The sequence below is a fragment of the Loxodonta africana genome, chromosome 14 (assembly GCF_030014295.1).
Source record: "Loxodonta africana isolate mLoxAfr1 chromosome 14, mLoxAfr1.hap2, whole genome shotgun sequence".
Classification (NCBI taxonomy): domain Eukaryota; kingdom Metazoa; phylum Chordata; class Mammalia; order Proboscidea; family Elephantidae; genus Loxodonta; species Loxodonta africana.
Genome location: NC_087355.1, coordinates 92,367,493 through 92,391,028, shown reverse-complemented (window position 1 = coordinate 92,391,028; position 23,536 = coordinate 92,367,493). Strand labels below are relative to the sequence as shown.

The window sequence follows — 23,536 nt, the reverse complement described above, 5'->3', positions numbered from 1 at the left end:
TGGAATGAAAGAGCTTGGAGTATTCTCACAGCAGGCAGGTCCCATTGCTGAAAGGTCAAGTGCCAGGCAGGGAGTGCTGGGTGCCAAGTTCCAACAGGCTGGACAGACCCTAAGCCTGAAGGCCAAAAAGAGCAAGCGAACTTCATCCTGGAGGCCCCAAGGCTCAGGAGTGGGGAGGGTTTGAGAAAGGCAGGGTCCACTAGGTTTTATCTGGGAGGATGTCCTAACTGTGCGGTGAGGACCGATAGTTCAGAAGAGCTGGGTGAAGTTTGACGCTGAGAATTTACTCAGGCGGCCACAGGGATGGGCCATTACTGGTCAGCTCTGCTCTGAGCTGTGTGCGAACCACTGGGGGAGGTGCTGTGCCCACCCCATGTACACAGGAGACTTCCTAAAGCTGGGCCTGTTAGCCCTGGTCCAGCGGCCAGAGTCATGGCAGGTCCGCAGCCTGAAAGGGCAGTTCCTGGTGGGTTGCCACTGCGGCCCCAAAGACCTGGCCTGCGCCTCCGCTGGGTGACTCGCCAGGGTCCGTGTCACCGCAGTGGTACGCCCTGGCGTGGTCGCCACGGACCAAAGGGTCTGAGCAGCCGTAAATGACGCCTCGCCGGGACCCAGAATCCCCGCATCCTGGACGCCGCCCCGGCTCCGGCCGCCGGCTCAGCGTTTCTCCCCCGGCAAGTCTGCGCCCCCAGCCCCGGGGCGCGCTAGGCCCCACCGAAGAGCGCGGGTGCGCAGGGACTGGTGGGCGTGGGGCACCCGGGTGCCCGGGAGCACCGGAGCCTGTGCGCCTTACAAATCCACAGCAACGCCCAGGAATGCAAAGCACTGAGAGTGGCGCCAGGGACACCGCAGGGAGGTGACCGCAGATCAGTCTGCCTGTTCCTGAGGATAGACTGGCCCTGCCCCCGCTTCCCGCCCAGGCCTTCTCAGAGCGCCTCCGGGGGCCGGGCTGGCTGTGCGCCTCAGGCTCAAGACACGTCCCGAGACTCCGTCCCTCGATGGCCCCGGAGACCTCCCCATCCCAGGTGCTCAGGGTCCAGGAGGCCGATCCACGTGAGAGCAGACGCAGCGCGAGGCGCGGCCAGAACTGCCAACGGGGTCAAAACTTAACGGTTTTTAGCAGCCTGAAGGAAAAACAAGTTTCGGGGGAGAATCACAAAAATAAACGAGGAAGGACATTACATAAGCATAAAATTAGAAAAAAGATAGGATCAATTATTGAGTCAAATACATGGTTTTATGAAAATACACAAAGCTTACCAAGAATAAGATAGCAACACACGTCATAAGCGGTCTTTTGGACACAATTAGGTAACACAGCTGTGCGCTAACAACGCGATCCACCAAACTCCAGGCGGAGGACGCCGCCGGAACCCCACGGCCGGGCCCCCCGGGCCGAGGGTCCCGGGCGCCCTGTGACTTCATGGCCCGGGACACTAGATGCGCTGGGATCCTGGCGTCCACGCGCGCGCGTCACCGAGTCGGGGGGCCTGCTCGCTAATCCCCACGGAGGGGGCGCAGGCCGAGCCGCACGACCTCCACTGAAGGGTTCTCTGCCAGTGGCGAAACCAGGGACGGGCTGGGGCAGGGCTACAGCCGGCCGACACAGCGACCTCGGGCCACCCCAGCCTCTGCTCTGGTCGGCTGTGGGCCCTGGGCAAGGCCTCGGTTCCCTCCTCGGCACAAGGCGCAGCGCCGCCGCCTCCGGCGGAGACTCGGGAAGAACATGGAGGCCACTAGCACTGGCGGGTGCCTGCGGACTGGCCCAGCCCGAGAGAGGAGCCTGGCAGCCCAACCTCACGTCCACCCTCTGGTTTGGATTTGGTGCCCTGCGTGGGTCCCTCAGCCCTTGTGTGCGTGTGCGTGTGTAAGCGCGCAAGCGCGCGCGCGGGCCCAGCCCCACAGACCAAGGACATCAGCACCACACTGACATGCTCACTGCTAAAGTAACCCCACCATGGCCTTCATTTGCAACTCCTTCAGCGGTGGATACCATTATTGCCATTTGCACAGGATTGGTGACTCCGAGATTCCCTAATAGGTCCTTGGCTGTCTGACCCTGTGACTCCTACAGCTCCTCTCCTGACTCTCTAGGATGACATCATTTTCAGAGGCCTGTCATCAGGAGGTTCCTGATCCTGTGAGCTGAGGACACACCAGGACAGCTGCAAGCACCAGAAACCCAGGAGTGACTGACAAAGGTGGTCATAATCTAGAAAAGCCAGAGGAACCCCACGGAAACATCAAGACCCAGTGGGGCAATTTGCTCCATGCATCCTCTCTGCTTCCCTCTCCAGTCCCTAAATGGGCTAAAAGCTCGACCCCCAGCCCTCTTGAGCCAAACTCCAACAGCCAAGAAAACTGTCAAACCATATTTTCTGTGACTTGCATTATGAAAGCAACCAGCATATTTTTCTTTTTTCAACTAGATACCCTTAAATGCTTCTTTAGACTGCTCACCCTGCCCTTCTACCTCTCCAACCCTTTCATACAGGGCTGCAGGGAAACATAAGCCACCTGTGGTCCATGTCACCTGAGCAGCTCCCTTCAACAAAGCCACAGCCCCCGGGGGTACTAATGGTTTGGGGGGACAACCATGTTGATAGGATAAAGGGATGCCCTAGAGCAAGGGTTCTTATCAAATAACTGATTTGAAAAAACATCTGGGCTGCAAGTGGTGATGGGGCAAAAGATGGTAATGAAGCAAAAGACATGAAGGAAGAGGTGGTTCTCATGGAAACCACTATGGAGAAATGCAAGCTTCTGAGGAATCAGACAAATGCAATCAATTCCAGTCGCAGACTCATGCTTATTCAGTTAACAAGCAGAGGTTAAAATTACAATGTCCAGTGCAGGAAGGCTTGTGAAAATCAGACTGTGTGTCCACACTGCTGTGCTCAACTCTGCCTCTTAGCAGGCAGGATACCCTCAGTAAACAGTTTCTCAATGACTCAGTGCTGGTGTCAATGGCACAACCATTCTGGAAAGCATTTGGGTCTATGTATCAATGTCCTTAAAAATGTTTATTCTGTCTCTAGGGATATATCCTAAAAACGTAATTTAAAAGAATATGTTAAACCCCTGTAATTAGTCACTGTGGAATAATGTATATCTAAACAATAAGTTTTATCAACTAAAATATGTCAATTGGATATGTTGCTATTTAAAAAGACAACTATCAACACTATGTTGTATCACAGAAAAGAATGGATGATATAATGGTAATCTTTTTAAATTTACAATATAGCAAGTATGCAAAATTCCAGTGTGTTTTTTTGGTACTGAAGAAACAGCAAAGGTGAAAAGCTGTGATAATGGACGTAACAATATTTTCATTTTGTAAACGCTCTTCAATAGTCTGAATAGAAACATACCAAAGTGGAGACTTCTTTTTTTCTAAGTAAGGGAATTATAGGAGCTTCCCCTTTTTGCTCACCTTTCTAATTTCTTTAAAACGAACAAACATGCTTTTGGATTAAGGAAACAGTTTTCTTTAATTACCAAACGTCCTTTCACCCTGACAACACTGTGTGAACAATAAATAAAGGCAGGTAGGTGAGGGTTAAGGAAGCGCACAGTAGGTCTCTGCACTGACGGACTCTCCTCTGCAGTCACGAGGAGAAGTCTTCCCGGAGGTGAATCCTCTGATGCTGAAACACATTGGAGCTGTGGCGGAAGGCCTTCCCACATTCACTGCACCTGTAGGGCTTCTCTCCAGTGTGGATTCTCCGATGCTGTATAAGGTAAGTGCTCTGGCTGAAGGCTTTCTTGCAATCAGTGCATTTGTATGGCTTCTCTCCATGATGCGATCTTTGGTGGTGAATGAGTCTAGAACTGTTGTGAAAGGCCTTCCCACACTCACAACACTTGTAGGGCTTCTCTCCAGTGTGGATCCTCTGGTGTTGGATAAGGTGTGTGCTCTGGCTGAAGACTTTGCCACAGTCATTACATTCATAGGGCTTCTCTCCAGTGTGGCTTCTCTGATGTTCAACAAGTTTGGTTTTTTGTATGAAGGCTTTCTCACATTCATTACATTTATAGGGTTTCTCTCCAGTGTGAATTCGCTGATGTTGGATAAGGTTAGAACTTTGGGTAAAGCCTTTTCCACATTCTTTACACTCAAATGGCTTCTCTCCAGTGTGAGTTCGCCGATGTCGGATAAGGATTGAGCTATCACTGAAGGCTTTCCCACAGTCGTTACATTTATAGGGTTTTTCTCCAGTGTGGATTCTCTGGTGATAAATAAGGGAAGAGTAGGCGCTGAAGTGTTTCCCACACTCACCACACTTGTAGGGCTTCTCCCCAGTGTGAATCCTCTGATGCTTCATGAGGTTGGGCCTCCTATTGAATGTCTTCCCACACTCGTCACACCTGTACGGGATCTCCCCTGAGTGCACCCTCCTGTGATTGATGAACTCACTGCTCTGGCTGAAGGCTTTCCCACACTCATCACACTTGTAGGGCTTCTCCTCACTGTGAAGCCGCTGATGCTTAACAAGGTTAGCACTATACCTGAAGGTTTTCCTACAGTAGCTACAGTAATGCAGTTTTTTCCCAATAAGAATTTTCTGATCTTCATTAACAACTGAATCTGCGTTGTACATTTCCCCAAAATCATGAACTATATTTGTTTTTTTGGACCTGTGTACACGCTTATGGTTGTTGAGGTATGATCTCTGCTCAAAACTTTGCTCACATATATCGCATTTGTAAGGTCTCTGATCTGGGATAGGGCTTGACCCCAACCTGAGGCTTCCCCCAGACTCTTGGCCCCTCTCCTTGCTAGTCACCATGACTGGCCTAGGGCCCTTCTGTCCCACTGGCTTATCCAGGCACTCCTCCAGCTCCCCAACATGCTCAGTGTATTCTCCCGGGTCAAGTCCCTGGGGAATAATCCCCCTGAGTCGATCCAATTGTTCCCCACCAGACATCTTTCCTGAAGTCAACTCCTTGAGCTCATTCCTGGTCCCACAACCTGAAACAACAAACAGAACATCTAAGGGTCACTTGTTCTGACTCTAGAAGGAAGGTATGAGGATGTTGCTTACCACCTACAGAAAAGCAACTTCATTGTCTCCAGAGTCACAACAGTCTTGCAGAGATGAGTCCCTGGAGTTCAGAGGCTTAAAGACCTCACCCAGGGCCACAGTTACGTGGCAGTGCAAAGATTTCAACCCAGATCTTATTAACTTTAACATCATGCCCTTCCATCATTCACCCATGTGTCTGCCTGCCTGTCTTCTGCCCACAAAACTGGCCTGAGTGAGGTCAGCACAACTGGACTAAACCAAAAGCAGTTTCCTGAATAAACTGAATGCTTCGAAGGCCAGTGTAGCAGGGGCAGGGGTCTGGGGACCATGGTTTTGGGGGACATCTAAGTCAACTGGCATAATAAAATCTATTAACAAAACATTCTGCATCCCACTTTGGAGAGTGGCGTCTGGGGTCTTAAATGCTAGCAAGTGGCCATCTAAGATGCATCAATTGGTCTCAACCACCTGCAGCAAAGGAGAATGAAGAACACCAAAGACACAAGGTAATTACAACCCCAAGAGACAGAAAGGGTCACATAAAACCGGAGACTACATCAGCCTGAGACCAAAAGAACTAGATAGTGTCTGGGTACAACCAATGACTGCCCTGACAGGGAACACAACAGAGAACCCTTAAGGGAGCAGGAGAGCAGTGGGATGCAGACCTCAAATTCTCGTAAAAAGACCAGACTTAATGGTCTGTCTGAGACTAGAAGGACCCCAGTGGTCATGGCCCCCAGACCTTCTGTTGGCCCTGGACAGGAACCATTCCCGAAGCCAACTCTTCAGACAGGGATTGGACTGGACAATGGGTTGGAGAGGGATGCTGGTGAGGAGCTTCTTGGATCAGGTGGACACTTGAGACTATGTTGGCATCTCCTGCCTGGAGGGGAGACGAGAGGGTAGAGGGGGTTAGAAGCTGGAGACATGTACATGAAAAGAGAGAGTGGAGGGAGGGAGCGGGCTGTCTCATTAGGAGGAGAGCAATTGGGAGTATGTAGCAAGGTGTATATAAGTTTTTGTGTGAGAGACAAACTTGATTTGTAAACTTTCACTTAAAGCACAAAAAAATTTAAAAAAAATTAAAAAAAAAAAAACTGACCTGAGTGGGAATGCAAGAGGCCTGTCCTTACCACTGCCAAAAGGACAAAAGATGGAGGCTTCACAGCACCATGGAGACCAGAGCAAGGAGAGGCCCCAAAGATCAGGAAGGACATTTGACAAAGAAAAAAAAAAATGAGAAAATGTAAGGTCCCCTTGCAACAGTTAATCCACCCAAAAGCATGGCAGGAAAACCAATCGCCTCACATGGAAGGTAGAAGACCAAGTACCTGCCAACCCTAAGGGGAAGGGGTAGAAGCATGCATGGGCTGGGGGTCTCTTGGCTCTCCATAGCAGCCCACATCTGTTCCCAAGGCTTTCCCCAAGTGTCTGAGGAGGCACCTTAGTGAGCCACCAGCACCTCAAACTTCAAGGCACCCACACAGAATGCTCCATGATGCCCTCAAATCTCTATTCCTTCCTTCCTTGACTCAACACACATATTCCCAAACTCCTCCTGTACAGCTGTTTACCAGGAGGAAGACAGACGGTGACAGGCAGCCAGGTGGGGTCCTGCTGTGTGACCCCTCAGAGATCAACACCACCAGCAATACTTAGGATTTTATCCTGATCCCCACTTGCCAGCCAAGTGACCTGGAGCAATTTACCTACCTTTGTGAGCCTCAATTTCCCCATCTCAATAACAAGGGTCATACCAGCTGCTACCTTACAGCACTGTCATGAGAATGGAAGAGGATTAAACAACAGAATGACTGGCAAGCACTCAGCACTGTGCCAGCACCATGCCTGATGCACTGAGTCTTGAAAACAAGCAGCTGCATGACGGCTACTTTCATCACTGCTCCCTTCCCACTCCTGAGGGTTCCACCCACTCCTCCACTGCAAATGGCCAATTAACACGTAAAGGTGCTGAACCACTTTATACCTCAAAGATATACAGGTTAAAAGCATGGCATGCTATAACAGCACATCCACCAGAACGTGAAAATAAGAGACAAGCCAGCGCCAGCCGGGATGTGCCGCAAACAGAGCTCACAGTCCCTGTGCTGGGAGTTTAAGCGGGAGCTGCCACTTTGGAAAACTGCATTGTCTAAAGCAGACTCTGCGTGTCTTCTGACCAGCAACTCTACTCCTAGGTACGTACACAACAGGAACGCACACTCTGTGAGCCAGGAGAGACACATACATGAGGAAGTTCACAACAGTTCATCCGCAACGACCCAAACCGCAAACAACCCGATGTCTTCCACAAGTAGAACGGAAAATAACTTACGGTATGTTCACACAAAAGAACACTATATGGCAACAAAAGAGAACTGCTGTTCCATAAAGCAACACAGATGACTCTCACATATTGAACAAACGAGGGGCCCTGTGGGGGTGCAATGGGAATGCTAAGAAGAGGTATAGGGGATCCTGGGCAGCTGGAAAGGTTCCCTGCCTTGAATAGGGCATGGTTTTTGGCAAAACTTCACTGAGCTGTAAACTCAGGGCTTGTGCCTTTTCTGTAAGTATCTGCATTCAAATAAGCAAATTTACAAAAGAAAAATTCAAGTCCTTTGAGCCAGCAGTTCCCTCCTAGGACATTATCAGACAAGTGCCAAAAAAATAAATGTGTATGACGAACATCAGAGCCATCCATGGCAGTGAAAACTATAGAACGATCTTCTCATTGGCACTTCCATGTTTATGCCACCACACAGCCACAGGGAACAGTGACCGAGACTCGTGTATAGATACGGAAAAGCATTTAGTGAAAAAGCACGGATGACACAATAGCGCACACGGAATCACAACAGTCCTCTTCCTAAGCAGTGTTTGTACGTGGATGGGACAGACCATGCTAGAAAAGGTAGAGCAGGGCATTTACTAGAACTTGTTTGTCTCTCGGTAATGAGATTTGGGGTGATGCACATTCTCTCACTTTTCCATCATTGTCTATACTCATCAGATGGGTTAATTTAGAAAAGCAGAGAATGAAGTAATGGTCTCCATCACTGTGTCCTTCTCTAACTCTCCTTGTAGAGTATGAGTTTTGGAAGGTAGGGATAAACCCCCATGCTTGCATGGTCTATGGGGTGCTGTGGGTACCTTACAGGACACCCCTCCCTCTGCAACCATTCACCCTTCTCTGAACCACCTCTGCCCAGATCACCCCTCCCACATCTCCTCCTCCAATGTTTCCCCTTCCCATTTTCCAAGACAGCTGAAGATTATCCCTTCTCAAGGCATCCAGGCTGATAGAGGGTGACTGCCACAGGCTTATGCAGAAGCCACTCTCATAAGCCTCCTGCGCTGGCCCTGATGTATCTTCTTCTAAATTCCTGAGTCATTAACCAGATACCCTGGACCCCAACAAATGCTTTTTCAGTAACTGAGTTGAGAGCAGAGCAGCTACCCCTCACTTACCTGAGCCATCGACTCTCCCCTTGGTGTCCTGCACATCCAGGACCCACGGCTCATCCCCACGTTCCAGCTGCGAGATCACCCCAGGTTTTGGACCTGCAAGTCCTGCTCCTGGGAAGGAGATGGGGCTGGAGGTTGGTACCAAGGGCACGGGTTGAACCAGTTCAGTCTAGTGCTGGAGTTGCACTGGGGTGGGGGGAGCCCAGGGACATCTGGACACCCTCTGGAAGGGGCAACTCAAGATTGGGCTGAGAGTACTCATGAAGATGAAGATCTAAGCACAGGGAATAAGAGCTCAGGAGCTCTCTCCACTGGAGGTGGGTAACTTCCGTGGGGATGGGTCTGTCTGAGGCAGGGAGGTTGTTCTCCTCCAGGAGCTCAGGGGAGGGTAGGACCGACTCAGGGAAGCTCCCAGCTTCACCTGTCCCTCCTCTCCAAAGACTAAGCCTGACTAGGATCAGGGTTGGCATCACCCATCTCTGGGGCCAGGGCATGAGGAGCCTCTAAGCCCTGGCCCAGCCCCAGCCAAGCCTTCGGTCCCCAACCTGTTCAGAGAGCTGAGTCCCGGGGAGGGGCTTTACCCAGCGAGATCAGGTTCCTGTAGGTCTCCAGCATCACATCCCTGTAGAGGTCCCTCTGAGCAGGGACCAGGTGAACCCACTCGTCCCGGGAGAGTAGCACAGCTATGTCCTCAAAGGTCACCACAGCCTGGAATGACAGGACCCTGCTGTAGTCCCAGGATCCAGCCCAGTGTGGAGCCCTGGATAGGGGGGCAGCAGCACAGGGAGCCCAGGGTCACCCCTTCTATGCTGTTGGAACCCTGGCCCAGAGACACCTGACTGTTCACTAAGGTGGGAAGCTCTCGGTAGTGACCTCACACATCCAGAGAAGACACTCACCTGGGGCTGGGCAGACAGGAGCTCTGCTGCCATCACCAGGTACCCTGGATGTTCCAGGGGCTATGGGCAGGACCCAGTCATACAGGTGCTGAGGGAAGAAAAAGGAACATGTGGAGGCCCAGTCTGGCCCCTTCTTCCATAGCTGGGGCCCCCTTGTATTGTCCTACTCCCATGCCTTCAATAGCCCCCGTCTGCCAACACCAACTCCAGGCTGGTCCCAGGGCACTGCCCACCCACAGCCTCTGCTATTCCTGAGAGGCACTTCTGAGGCAGGAGGCCCCCTGTCCCAGGCCATCTCATCATATGTCCCCCACCCCCCAAGGCACAGGAGACTCTGCTCTCTGCCTCTGGCTTCCCCTCCCCAGGCCTGTCCCCATTGCCCATGTGGACGGACCCCCAACTCAACTACCCCCTTAGGTTGTCCTCTTCCTCCTTCTCCCTGGGATGCTGAGTTGTCTCATTCTGGAGGAAGGCAGAGATACTCATTGACTTTATATAACAGAATAGAGACAGAATGTTAAAGGCTTGGGAAGAAAGGGAAATAAAAGTCAACAACATATAGAATATAAAATACAAAGTATGAACCAAAAAAACCAAACATGTTGCTGTCGAGTGGATTCTGACTCATAGCGACCCTATAGGACAGAGTAGAACTGCCCCATAGGGTTTCCAAGGAGCAACTGGTGGATTTGAACTGCCAGTTTTTTGATTAGCAGCCAAGCTCTTAACTAAGCCCCACCAGAGCTCCAAGACAAAGTATAGGATATAAAAAAAAACACAAAATAAGTAGTAGAAATAAGTCCAAACATACTAGTAATGGTAACAAATAGAAAAGAATTAAACTCACTTATTAGAAGCGCAAGACTCTCCAATTAGATACACAAAATACAGCTATTTGACCTAAAATAAAATAACAGAAAGGCTGAACACAAGACAGACAGACCTAACAATCACTATTTAAAATAAAGCTGTTGTAGCTTATATACCTTTTTCTGCATGTTTTAAGCCTTTTACTGAAGTATGGCATTTCTACAGAAGAGTAGATAAGTCCTAGGTGTACAGCTCAATAGAAAATGACAAACAGCACCGACCCACATAACCAGCACCCAGATCAAGAACAAGACCTGCTCCCAGATACCCTGTGCTCTTGCAATCACCACCCCCCAACCCAAAACTGAACTTCTATCCTGACTGCCAATTCCACAGATCAGCTGAGCCTGTTTTAAACTTGATGAATCTATACTCTGCTCAGTATGGTGTTTGTAAGCTTCATATACACTGCTGCATGTGGTTTAGCTATAATACCAATCAAAACAGAAGTGAAAGCAAAAATCATTAACAGGAACAAAGACAGACAATGCATATTATAATAAAAAGAGAAACTCACCAAAAAGCTGTAATAATTACAAACACGTCCATATCTAATTATAAACCTTCAGAATGTCTAAAGCCAAAGTTGACTGAACTACCACTGAGGAATGGCAAACTTTCCTCTGGAGTGAGGAATTTTTAACATACCTCCCCCAGAAACAAGGAGATCAAGTAGAAAATCCTGCACTTAAAAAATAGAGAATATACACATTTTTAATACGCACATTGAATATTACAAAAAGTAACCACAGGGCGCTGCCAGGGGAGGAGGAAGATGGCAGCAGAGGCTAGGAATAATATGTTGACTTTATTAATTGGAAGCATAATGAGTATTAGGAATCTCCAAAGGAGTGAAGTTACGTGTTGCTCCCATGTTAAAAACTTGTAAACCTTCGGAGCAGAGGGAATGCCTATCTTCAGATATCCATCTGTTTCCATTTTGTTTTATTATGGTCAAACAATATGACTTGAGAGTACTGCTCTGGTGTCTATGTTCTAGGTTGTGAAGATAATTTTAAAGAGTGGTCTTATTATACTGAAATGCATAATTTAAAAAACTGATATACTGAATTCGACAGTCAAAAAAAGTGAATAGCTGTAATTTTAAAACTAAAAGTGGAAAATTTGCTAAAATGGGAACAAAAGTTTTGATTTCCTGTTTTGTTCTGTTGGTGGGCAATGTACTAGGTAGTACACAAACATGATTTGAAGAATATTTTCATTAACTATTTTTATTTAAAACAGCATTGGATGGAAGTTATCAAGGCAGCTGTTTTCCTGAAAAGTCACCTGTTCCTCCTTGGAATAGCACATTCTCGGGCCACGTTACACCTGAGAGTTTTACTCAGTAAATCTTGATGGTAACTTTGTTTAAAAGCTCTTTAAATAGGATTGAAGCCTGTGTAGGGAGTAAAGTATTACCAAAGCCTACAAAAATCATTTAATCTTGTGTGTTCTCTTTTGTGATAGAGAACATCACTTTCTGTAATTGTTAAAAATCAATAAATGATTTTTTGATAAGTGTTAAATATTTCTTCCCTCACTGGTTATCCTTGCACAGAAACCACTCTTTATATTTGATGGACTATTTTGAGAAAACCCTCCTATCAGCAAGTGTACAATAGTTGTAAACTTGTACATTTAAATGGAATACCTTAAATTCTAGGTTTCAGAAGTCTGCAAAATAGCAAAGAAGACTGGATTTGGAAAGCATGATCTGGAATCTGGTCAAATTCTGAAGCTAAGAGGAATAAATGTGTTCTGACTTTGGATTATAAAACTCCATTTATGATTTTCCAAATACACTTGAAATAAAAATGATTAAATTAAAAAAAAAAAAAAGTAACCACATACCATGCAGCCAAGGAAGTCTCAACAAATTCCCAAGGCTGATACCATCTGGCAAAAATTCTCTGATCACATTGTTGTTATACTCTAAATATATGATAAAAGGAACCCCCAAAAGCAACAACATAGAAAATGAAAATGGAAACAAAGGCTAAGAAAAAGTACAGCCTTAATGAACTTAACATGTGATTAAAAAACAGGATGATCTAAGCATTCAACGAGAAACTAGAAAGAAAATACGAAAGTAATTCGAGGAAAGAAGATGAAAGAATATAACAAAAACATGGCTTAAAAAACAGGAAACAATCTAAGTATTTGTTATTTGAAAAATGCTAATAAAATACACAAACATCTGTCAAGTCCAATCAAGGGGGGAAAAGACATGGCAAACCAAATGCTATTAAGAACAAGAAAGGAGGCATTTTAGATTCTACAAGCAGTGTTCTCAGACTGTGGCCCTGGAAGCCCTGGGTTTGGCATGCTCAAGCCTGTTTTCCTAACAACACTAAGATGCTTCTGCTCTTTCACGCTTACCCTCTCACAGCTATACAGTGGAGTCTTCCAAAGGCTACATACATGTGTTAATGGTTGATGGCCTCTCTAGTTGCATATCCTTGTGTTTCAAATTTTTCAGTTCTATTTTCAAAAATACTAAATATTGATAGGTACGACACAAAACCTCTTTGGGGGGCCCTCAATAATCTTTAAGAGTGTAAAACCGTAACATTTGAGAATGGCAGCCAGAAACATTTAAAAACAGTAATATAAATAACTATAAAAACAATTTAAAATATATAAAATGGGCAATAGACTCAAGAATAATATAAACCTAACTAGACAACAACATCATGATAAAAGGAGAGACTATTGAAGTTTTCAAGGATTTCATTTTCCTTGGATCAACAATCAACGCCCATGGAAGCAGTAGTCAAGAAATCAAACGACATATTGCACTGGGCAAATCTGCTGCCAAAGACCTCTTCAAAGTGTTAAAAAGCCAAGATGTCACTTCAAGGACTAAGGTGCATGTCCTGGATTGAACTGTGTCCCCCTAAAATACGTGGGAACTTGGTTAGGCCATGATTCCCAGTATTGTGTGGTTTTCCTCCATTCTGTGATTTTCCTATGTATTATAAATCATAATCTCTGCCTGTGGTTAAAGAGGATTAGAGTGGGATGTAACACCCTTGCTCTGGTCATATCCCTGATCCAACATAAAGGGAGTTTCCCTGGGGTGGGGCCTATACCACCCACCTTTTATCTTACAAGAGATAAAAGGAAAGGGAAGCAAGCAGAGAGTTGAGGACCTCATATCACCAAGAACAGAGCACCCGGAGCAGAACACATCCTTTGGACCCACAGATAAGCTCCTAGTCCAGAGGAAGACTGATGAGAAGGACCTTCCTCCAGAGCCAACAGAGAGAGACAGGCTTCCCCTGGAGCTGACATCCTGAATTTGGACTTCTAGTCTACCAGACCGTGAGAAAATAAATTTCCCTTTGTTAAAGCCATCAACTTGTGGTATTTCTGTTAGAGCAGCACTAGATAAATAAGTCAGTGCACCTGACCCAAGCCATGGTATTTTCAATCACCTCATATGTATGGGAAAGTGGGACAATAAATAAGGAAGATCGAAGAAGAATTGCCGCCTTTGAATTATGATGTTGGCAAAGAATACTGAATATACCAAGGACTGCCAGAAGAATGAACAAATCTGTCTTGGAAGAAGTTCAGCCAGAATGCTCCTTAGAAGCGAGGATGGTGAGACTTCATCTCACATACTTTGGACACGTTATTAGAAGGGACCAGTCCCTAGAGAAGGACATCATGCTTGGTAAAGGAAAGGGTGAGCGAAAAAGAGAAAGACCCTCAATGAGATGAGCTGACACCATGGCAGCAACAATGGATTCAAACATAGCAATGATTGTACAGATGGTGCAGGACTGGGTAGTGTTTTATCCTGTTGCACATAGGGTCACTATAAGTCAGAACAGACAGTAATCATTAAATAAACTTAACTAGTAGTCAAAGATCTCTCCCAACCAAGGAGTAGAGGTAGTTTATTGGAGGGGGGCAGTACAAGTCTCTTAATTAAATTAACAGATAATCCTATCTTTATTCGATTTGTTCTAGGAAAAAAAAAAAAATAGAGAATGCTTCCCAACTCATTCCATGAGGTTAATATAACCAGATAAGGGAAATATAAAAATGTAGAGGCCAACTTCATTGTATGACCATAGATGCAAAAATCCTTATAAAATGTTAGCAACTCAAATACAGCAGTATAATGTCAAATAAAAATCCTAAGCAATATAATTTAAAAAATAATAATCTACGTATGTAATGACTGAGTAGGCTTAATACCAAGAATGCCAGGACAATTCAACTTTAGAAAATCTATTACAGTGCTACATCTCAAGAAAGAAACATCTGACAAAAATGAACTCACATCCACTATGTAAAATATCTTAGCAAACTAGGAATAGAAAGTAACATTTCTAATCTCATAAAGACTATTAGAAATCTACAACAAACATTACACTTGGTGGCATCATATTAGAACCATTCCCATTGGAGTCAGTGACAACACAGATGCTCCCTCTCACTGCTGCTATTCCACACTCTACCAAAGAACTGAGCCAATGCAACAACCAAAAAAACTCCATTGTCATCAAGCTGATTTCGACTCATGGTGACCCCATGTGTCAGGTCATGGAAAAAGAAGTATAGGTAGTCCCCAACTTCGATGGGATTCTGTTCAGATGGTTCCGTCATAAGTCAGTTCTAACCTAAGTCAAATTTTAAACTTAAGTCAAATACTTTTTTTTTTTTTTTAGTTTTCATTATTATTGTCTTTTATTATCAGTATCGTTATAAATTGATGTTTGTCTTTGGGGGGTTGGAAACACTATATATAAAGTTACATATATATTTTAATACATACATACATATACATATAAAATATACAAATCATTAAAAAAAAATGGCCATAAGTGTAGTTCATCATAACTCGAATATGTCATTAACTCAGGGACTATGAGTACAAGGAATAAGGATTGGAAGGAAAGAGGTGTAACTATCATTATCTGAGAATGATAAAATCATCTACACAGAAAATCCAAGAGTATCAAAGAGTTATGTATTACCATTGCTATCTACTAGCAGTCAGCAACCAAAGTGACATTCACAACAGCTACAAAAACTATTACAGACAAAAGTAAAACACTTTATTAAGGGACATTAAAAAGGCCTAAAATAAATAAATGGACAATATTCGTAATTGACAGGGCTCAATATCATAAACATGTCAATCTTCCTCAAATTGATCTATTAATTCAATACAATTACAGTCAAAATTTCAATAGGACATAACATGAAACTTAACCAAAATGACTCTAAATATCTCACGAAAAAAGTAGTGATCCAAGATTTGACAAAACCAAACCAAAGCTGTTGCCATCAAGTCAATTCCGACTCATAGCAACCCTATGGGACAGAACAGAACTGCCCCGTAGAGTTTCCAAGGAGTGCCTAGCGGATTTGAACTGCTGACCTTTTGTTTAGCAGCCATAGTACTTAACCACTACGCCATCAGGGTTTCCAAGATTAGCCAAGGCCATGACAGAAAAAAGAACTAAGGAAGGCAGGGGCTTGCCTTTCCAGATATCAAGATTTATTTTAAGTCTACAGTAATGAAAAATGAGGTGAAAAGATAATAGAACAGATTGATGCATACGTTAGTGACATACCTGAAATGGTAATGACAATGGGTAAGGATGTGCTATTGAATACATGGTGTTGGCACCACTGGTTTTCCACAGGAAAAATAAAATTAAATTGGATTCCTGCCTTCTACTGTACACAAAAATATAAGTCAGGTAGGTTGAGGACCTAAATGTTAAAAAAAAAAAAAGAAAATTACAACTATTATAAAAAATATGTACAAAAAGTACAAAAACTAAACAGAAAAATTATTTTTTAAAACTTCCTGTACAAAAGACATCACAAACTTAAAAGACAAGCTGCAGAGTGGAAGAAGATATTTGCAACATACGTAAAAAAAGGATAAGTATAGAAAATATATAAAGAATACAAAAAGAAAAAAACACAAATTATTCAATTAAAAAATGGACAAAAGATATGACCTAGAAAATAAGATAAAGAAATTCAACCATCCAATTAACACCTAAAAAGATTTTCAATGTCTGTAAGAATCAAGGAAATGTGCATTAAAACAGTATTACAAGACTTCTACCCCTCAAGATTGAAGAAAATTTAATACTTTGTAATATCAGATATTGTTGAGGACATGAGCAAGCCTGGAGACTTTTGGCATGCAGTAGGACTGTAAACACTAGAGCCACTATGGAAATCCATCTGACAGGAGCTGGTAGAACTGAAACCCTGCATACTTCTTACTCAGAAACCCTATTTCTAGGTATTTGCCTATAGAAATGCTTGCCAACACACACAAGGAGATACACGAGAATGCTATCACATGTCTGTGTATAAGAAAAACAGAGAAACAACCTTAGTGTCCATAATCAGGGGAATGGGCAAATGACCTGTGGTCTGGTCACAGCAGTTGAAATGAATGAACCACATCATTTTCAAGGAGACAAAGATATATGGTTGAATAAAAATGCTAAATGTACAGTATTGATAGTATGATATATTTGTTGCCATCAAGTCAATTCTGACTCAGAGCAACCCTATAAGACAGAGAAAAACTTCCTCACAGGGTTTCCAAGAAGCCCTGGTGGATTCAAACTGCTAACCTTTTGGTTAGCAGCCAGAGCTCTTAAGCACTGTGCCACCAGGGCTCCATAGTATGATATGCATGTAGTTTTTAAAAGACAAACACAATATTAGGTATGTAGAGATATCAGAAAATGGGCTGAAAAGAAGGGACTGGGGAGTGGTGGGTCTAAGAGTAGTTTTACTCTAACAGTAATGTCTTATTTCTTTTCTTAAAAAAATAAAGGCTTGCCCTTAACAGAATCCAAAATATTGAAACACTACAAAGCATCTTCTCTGACCATAAAGCCATAAAAGTAGAAATCGGTAACAGAAAGAGCAGGGAAAAGAAATCAAACACTCGAAAACTAAACAACGCCCTGCTCAAAAATGACTCGGTTACAGGAGACATTAAGGATGGAATAAAGAAATTCATAGGATCCAATGAGAAGAAAAACACTTCCTATCAGAACCTTTGGAACATAGCTAAAGCAGTGCTCAGAGGTCAATTTATAGCAATAAATGCACACATCCAAAAAGAAGAAGGGGTTAAAATCAAAGAATTATCCCTACAACTTGAACAAATAGAAAAAGAGCAACAAAAGAAACCCTCAGGCACCAGAAAAAGGAAATAATAAAAATGAGAGCAGAGTTAAATGAAATAGAGAACAGAAAAACAATTGAAAGAGTTAACAAGACCGAAAGCTGGTTCTTTGAAAAAATTAACAAAATTGATAAACCACTGGCCAAACTGACAAAAGAAAAACAGGAGAGGAAGCAAATAACCCGAATAAGAAATAAGATGGGCGAAACCACAACAGACCCAACTGAAATTAAAAGAATCATATCAGATTACTATGAAAAATTGTACTCTAACAAATTTGAAAATCTAGAAGAAATGGATGAATTTCTAGAAACACACTACCTACCCAAACTAACACAAACAGAGGTAGAACAACTAAATGAACCCATAACAAGAGATGGAAAAGCCAATTAAAAACTCCCAACAAAAAAAAGCCCTGGCTACCAAACTTTCAGAGAAAAGTTAACACCACTACTACTAAAGGTATTTCAGAGCATAGAAAAGGATGGAATACTCCCAAACTCATTCTATGATGCCACCACATCCCTGATACCAAAACCAGGTAAAGACTCCACTAAAGAAGAAAATTACAGACCTATATCCCTCATGAACTTAGATGTAAAAATCCTCAACAAAATTCTAGCCAAAAGAATTCCACAACATATCAAAAAAATAATTTACCATGACCAAGTGGGATTCATCCCATGTATGCAGGGATGGTTCAACATTAGAAAAACAGTCAATGTAATCCATCATATAAATAAAACAAAAGACAAGAACCACATCATCTCATCAATTGGTGCAGAAAAGGCATTTTGTCAAGTCCAACACCCATTCATGATTAAAAAACTTTCAGCAAAATAGGAATAGAAGGGAAATTCCTCAACATAATAAAGGGCATTTATACAAAGCCAACAGTCAACATCATCCTAAATGGAGAGAGCCTGAAAGCATTCCCCTTGAGAAGGAGAACCTGACAAGGATGCCCTTTATCACCACTCTTATTCAACATTGTGCTGGAGGTCCTAGCCAGAGCAATTAGGCTAGATAAAGAAATAAAGGGCATCCAGATTGGTAAGGAAGAAGTAAAAGTATCTCTATTTGCAAATGACATGATCTTTTACACAGAAAACCCTCAAGAAAACTACTGAAACTAATAGAAGAGTTCAGCAGAGTATCAGGATACAAGATAAACATAAAAAATCAGTTGGATTCCTCTACGCCAACATAGAGAACATCGAAGAGGAAATCACCAAATAAATATCATTTATAGTAGCCCCCAAGAAGATAAAACACTTAGGAATAAATCTAACCAGAGACGTAAAAGACCTATACAAAGAAAACTACAAGACACTACCTGCAAGAAACCAAAAGAGACCTACATAAGTGGGAAAACATACCTTGCTCATGGATAGGAAGGCTCAACATTATAAAACTGTCTATTATACCAAAAGCGATCTACAGATACAATGCAATTCTGATCCAAATTCTGGCGACATTTTTTAATGAGATGGAGAAACAAATCAACAACTTCACATGGAAGGGAAAGAGGCCCCAAATAAGTAAAGCATTACTGAAAATGAAGAACAAAGTGGGAGGCCTCACTCTACCTGATTTTAGAACCTATTTTACCACCACAGTAGTCAAAACAGCCTGGTACTGATACAACAACAGATACATAGACCAATGGAACAGAACTTAAAATCCAGACATAAATCCATCCACATATGAGCAGCTGATATTTGACAAAGGTCCAAAGTCTGTTAAATGGGGAAAAGAGAGTCTCTTTAACAAATGGTGCTGGCATAACTGGACATCCATCTGCAAAAAAATTAAACAAGACCCATACATACCTCTCACCATGCACAAAAACTAACTCAAAATGGATCAAAGACCTAAATATACAATCTAAAACGATAAAGATCATGGAAGAAAAAAATAGGGACAATACTAGGAGCCCAAATACATGGCATAAACAGTATACAAAACATTACTAACAATGCACAAACACCAGAAGAGAAACTAGATAACTGGAAGCTCCTAAAAATCAAACACCTATGCTCATCCAAAGACTTCACCAAAGGGAGTAAAAAAGATGACCTACAGACTGGGAAAAAGTTTTTAGCTGTGACATTTCCAATCGGCGTCTGATGTCTAAAATCTACATGATACTGCAAAAACTCAACTACAAAAAGACAAATAACCTAATTAAAAAATGGGCAAAGGATATAACAGACACTTCACCAAAGACGACATTCAGGCAGCTAACAGATACATGAGGAAATGCTCACGATCATTAGCCATTAATGAAATGCAAATCAAAACTGCAATGAGATACCATCTCACTCCAATAAGGCTGGCATTAAACCAAAAAACACAAAATAATAAATGCTGGAGAGGTTGTGGAGAGACTGGAACACTTATACACTCCTGGTGGGAATGTAAAATGGTACAACCACTTTGGAAATTGATTTGGCGCTTCCTTAAAAAGCTAGAAATAGAACTACCATACGATCCAGCAATCCCACTCCTTGGAAGATATCCTAGAGAAATAAGAGCCTTTACACGAACAGATACAAGCACACCCATGTTCACTGCAGCACTGTTTACAATAGCAAAAAGATGGAAGCAACCAAGGTGCCCATCAACAAATGAACAGATAAATAAATTATGATATATTCACACAACAGAATACTACGCATCAATAAAGAACAACGAAGAGTCTGTGAAACATTTCATAACATGGAGGAATCTGGAAGGCATTATGCTGAGTGAAATCAGTCAGTCGCAAAAGGACAAATATTGTATGAGACCACTATTATAAGAACTAAAGAAACAGTTTAAACAGAGAAGAAAATATTCTTTGATGGTTATGAGGGTGGGGAGGGAGGGAGGGAAAGGGGTATTCAATAATTAGTATTTTAGGTGAAGGGATAGACACACAATACAGGAGAGGTCAGCGCAATTGGACTAAACGAAAAAGAAGTTTTCTCAATAAACCAACCACTTTGAAGGTCAGAGTAGCAGGGGCAGGGGTCTGGGGACCATGGTTTCAGGGGACATCTATGTCAACTGGCATAATAAAATCTATTAAGAAAACATTCTGCATCCCACTTTGGTGAGTGGCATCTGGGGTTTCAAACACTAGCAAGTAGCCATCTAAGATGCATCTATTGGTCTCAATCCACCTGCAGCAAAGGAGAATGAAGAACACCAAAGACTCAAGGTAATTATGAGCCCAAGAGACAGAAAGGGCCACATAAATCAGAGACTACATCAGCCTGAGACCAGAAAAACTAGACGGTGCCCAGCTACAACTGATGACTGCCCTGACAGAGAATCCCAGATGGGGCAGGAAATTCTCGTAAAAAGTCCAGACTTAACGGTCTGACTGAGACTAGAAGGACTCCAGAGGTCATGGTCCCCAGACCTTCTTTTAGCCCAAAACTGGAACCATTCCCAAAGCCAACTCTTCAGACAGGGATTGGACTGAACTATAAGATAGAAAATTATACTGGTGAAGAGTGAGCTTCTTGGCTCAAGTAGACACATGAGACTATGTGGGCAGCTCCTGTCTGGAGAGGAGAGGAGAAGGCAAAGGGTGACAGAAGCTGGCTGAATGTACACGTGGAATACAGGGTGGAAAGAGGGAGTGTGCTGTCTCTTCAGGGAAGAGCAACTGAGAGTACATAGCAAAGTGTATATAAATATTTGTTTGAGAGGCTCACTTGATTTCTAAACTTTCACTTAAAGCACAATAAAAAAAAGAAAGAAAGAAAGAAATAGTAAATAAATAAAGGCTCGAAGAACTAGATGGTGCCCACTACCACCAATGACCGCCCAGACAGGGAACAACAGAGTGTCCTTGACGGAGCAGGAGAAAAGTGTGGTGCAGAACTCAAATTTACGTAAAAAGACCAGACTTAACGGTCTGAGACTAGAGGAACCCCAGAAGATACGGCCCCCGGGCTCTGTTAACCCAGAACTAAAACCATTCCGAAGCCCACTCTTCAGACAAAGGTTAGACTGGACTATATACATAAAATAATACTCATAAAGAGTGTGCTTCTTAGTTCAAGTAGATACATGAGACTAAATGGGCAGCTCCTGTCCAGAGGCAGGATGAGAAAGCAGAAAGAGATAGGAGCTGGTTGAATGGACATGGGAAACCCCGGGTGGAAAGGGGGAGTGTGCTGTCACATTACAGGGATTGTAACTAGGGTCACATAACAACATGCGTACAAATTTTCGTATGAGAAATTAACTTGAGCTGTAAACTTTCACCTAAAGCACAATTAAAAAAAAAAAAAAAGGCTTGGAACGAATGTGGCAAAAAGGAAACTGGCAATCCCAGTCACTGGTATTTCTTAATCTATTCTATGTACGTTCTTTTATTTTAAAAAAATTCTCAAAATGTATATATTTTTTAAAGATTTGGAAAAAAAAAAAAAAGAAATCCCTGAGGGACCAAATTATTGGGATGAGGGCTGGGGACCATGATCTTGGAGAACATCTAGCTCAACTAGAATAACATAGTTTATAAAGTAAATGTCCCACGTTCTACTTTGGTGAGTAGCGCCTGGGGCGTTAAAAGCTTGCAAGCGGCCATCTAAGATACTCCACTGGTCTCATCCTGTCTGGAGCAAGGGAGAATAAAGAAAACCAAAGACACAAGGGAAAGACAGTCCAAAGGACTAAAGGACCTCAACTGCCACAGCCTCCACCAGACTGAGTCCAGCATAACTAGATGGTGCCCAGCTACCATCACCAACTGCTCTGACAGGAATCACAATACAGGGTCCCAGGCAGAGCTGGAGAAAAACATAGAACAAAATTCTAACTCACAAAAAAAAAAAAAAAAAAAGACTTATTGGTCTGACAGAGACTGGAGAAACCCCAAGAGTATGGCCCCTGGACACTCTTACAGCTCAGTAATGAAGTCACTCCCAAGGTTCACCCTTCAGCCAAAGATTAGACAGGCCCATAAAACAAAACTAGATGAGCACAGCAGCCCAGGGGCAAGGATAATAAGGCAGGAGGGGACAGAAAAGCTGGTAATGGGGAGCCCAAGGTCAAGAAGGGGAGAATGTTGGCATGTCGTGAGGTTGGTAACCAATGTCACAAAACAACATGTGTCTTAACTGTTTAATGAGAAACTAGTTTGCTCTGTAAACCTTCATCTAAAGTATGACAATAAAAACACACAAGACCAAGAGACAAATAAAAAGGTTTCAAGCCTTTAAAAAAAAAGGCCTCTAAAATATGAACCAAAAAGTTGGCTGCTTGGCTGTGGGGAGGGTGGCCTCGGAGAGAGGGCACATCTAAGGGGACAACTGTTTTGAGAATCTGGCTGCTAAAGGCACAGGGGCCTACCGGACGGGCTGGGGCAAAAAAAAAAGGGAGGATTATTGATATGGGGCGGTGAAACAAGTTCAGTGTTGCCGGGAAAGTGTGCGTGTGTGTTTTGGCATTAACTGTCCCCGGGAGGCCAGGTGACGCCCCCCACACACACAGGAGGCATGTGGTGGGGGAACCTAGTGGGCGGGAAACGGGGAGATGAATACAAACGACCCCGGGCCTGTGTGCGAAGGAAGGCCGGGCCCGTTTCGCGGACTGGGATTTGAGGATTGGAAGAGTTTGGAGGGGGATGGGGACTAACGACAGGGGGAGGGGAAGGGCGGGTCACCGGGCGACAGGAAGGGGTCCGAGGCACCCCCGGGCGCGGAAGCATCCTCGTGGGGAGGTCCCGAGCGAGGCATGGGATCAGTTCGGGGGGCCCCAGAGCTGGAGAGGGGTCTGTCGGCAGGACCCTGGGGCGGGGGGTGTCGCCGACGGTCGGGGGGACCCCAGGCCCGCAGCAGCGCGGGAAGGCAGGATTTTGCAGCGGGTGGCGTGGGCATGGCTGGCGCCCCTGTGTAGGCCCCGCGGCCACCTCCGCCCCGTCCCCCTCGGGCCCGCACACTCACCTCAGCGCCGCGGAGGAGCGGCCACCGGCCCAGGCCCCGCCTGCCCCGCCAGCCCCGCCAATCGGAATCGAGCCGGAAGTGACGCGCCAGCCGAGCCCCGCGCCGTCCTGGTTACAGGCGCGCTGCAGCTGC

The 23,536-nt window shown here is 44.2% G+C and overlaps 1 protein-coding gene across 11 annotated transcripts; it reads right to left on the bottom strand.

Annotated features, from left to right (window-relative positions):
- Positions 1–3,468: 3,468 nt before the first annotated feature.
- Positions 3,469–23,439, bottom strand: ZNF34 (zinc finger protein 34). 11 transcript variants are annotated; one of them, XM_023542095.2, is made up of 8 exons: positions 23,405–23,439; positions 15,868–16,009; positions 10,248–10,300; positions 9,795–9,889; positions 9,401–9,488; positions 9,083–9,209; positions 8,505–8,612; positions 3,469–4,975 (listed from the first exon to the last, which is right to left on the bottom strand). In XM_023542095.2, the coding sequence occupies exons 5-8, from the start codon at positions 9,431–9,433 to the stop codon at positions 3,612–3,614; spliced, it is 1,632 nt and encodes a 543-aa protein (XP_023397863.1). In that variant the 5' UTR covers positions 9,434–9,488; positions 9,795–9,889; positions 10,248–10,300; positions 15,868–16,009; positions 23,405–23,439; the 3' UTR covers positions 3,469–3,611. The 11 variants fall into 11 exon arrangements, with proteins under 11 accessions (XP_023397863.1, XP_023397859.1, XP_023397862.1 ...); XM_023542091.2 differs by having other exon boundaries at positions 9,810–9,889; XM_023542094.2 differs by having other exon boundaries at positions 9,810–9,862.
- Between the last annotated feature and the right edge of the window lie 97 nt (positions 23,440–23,536).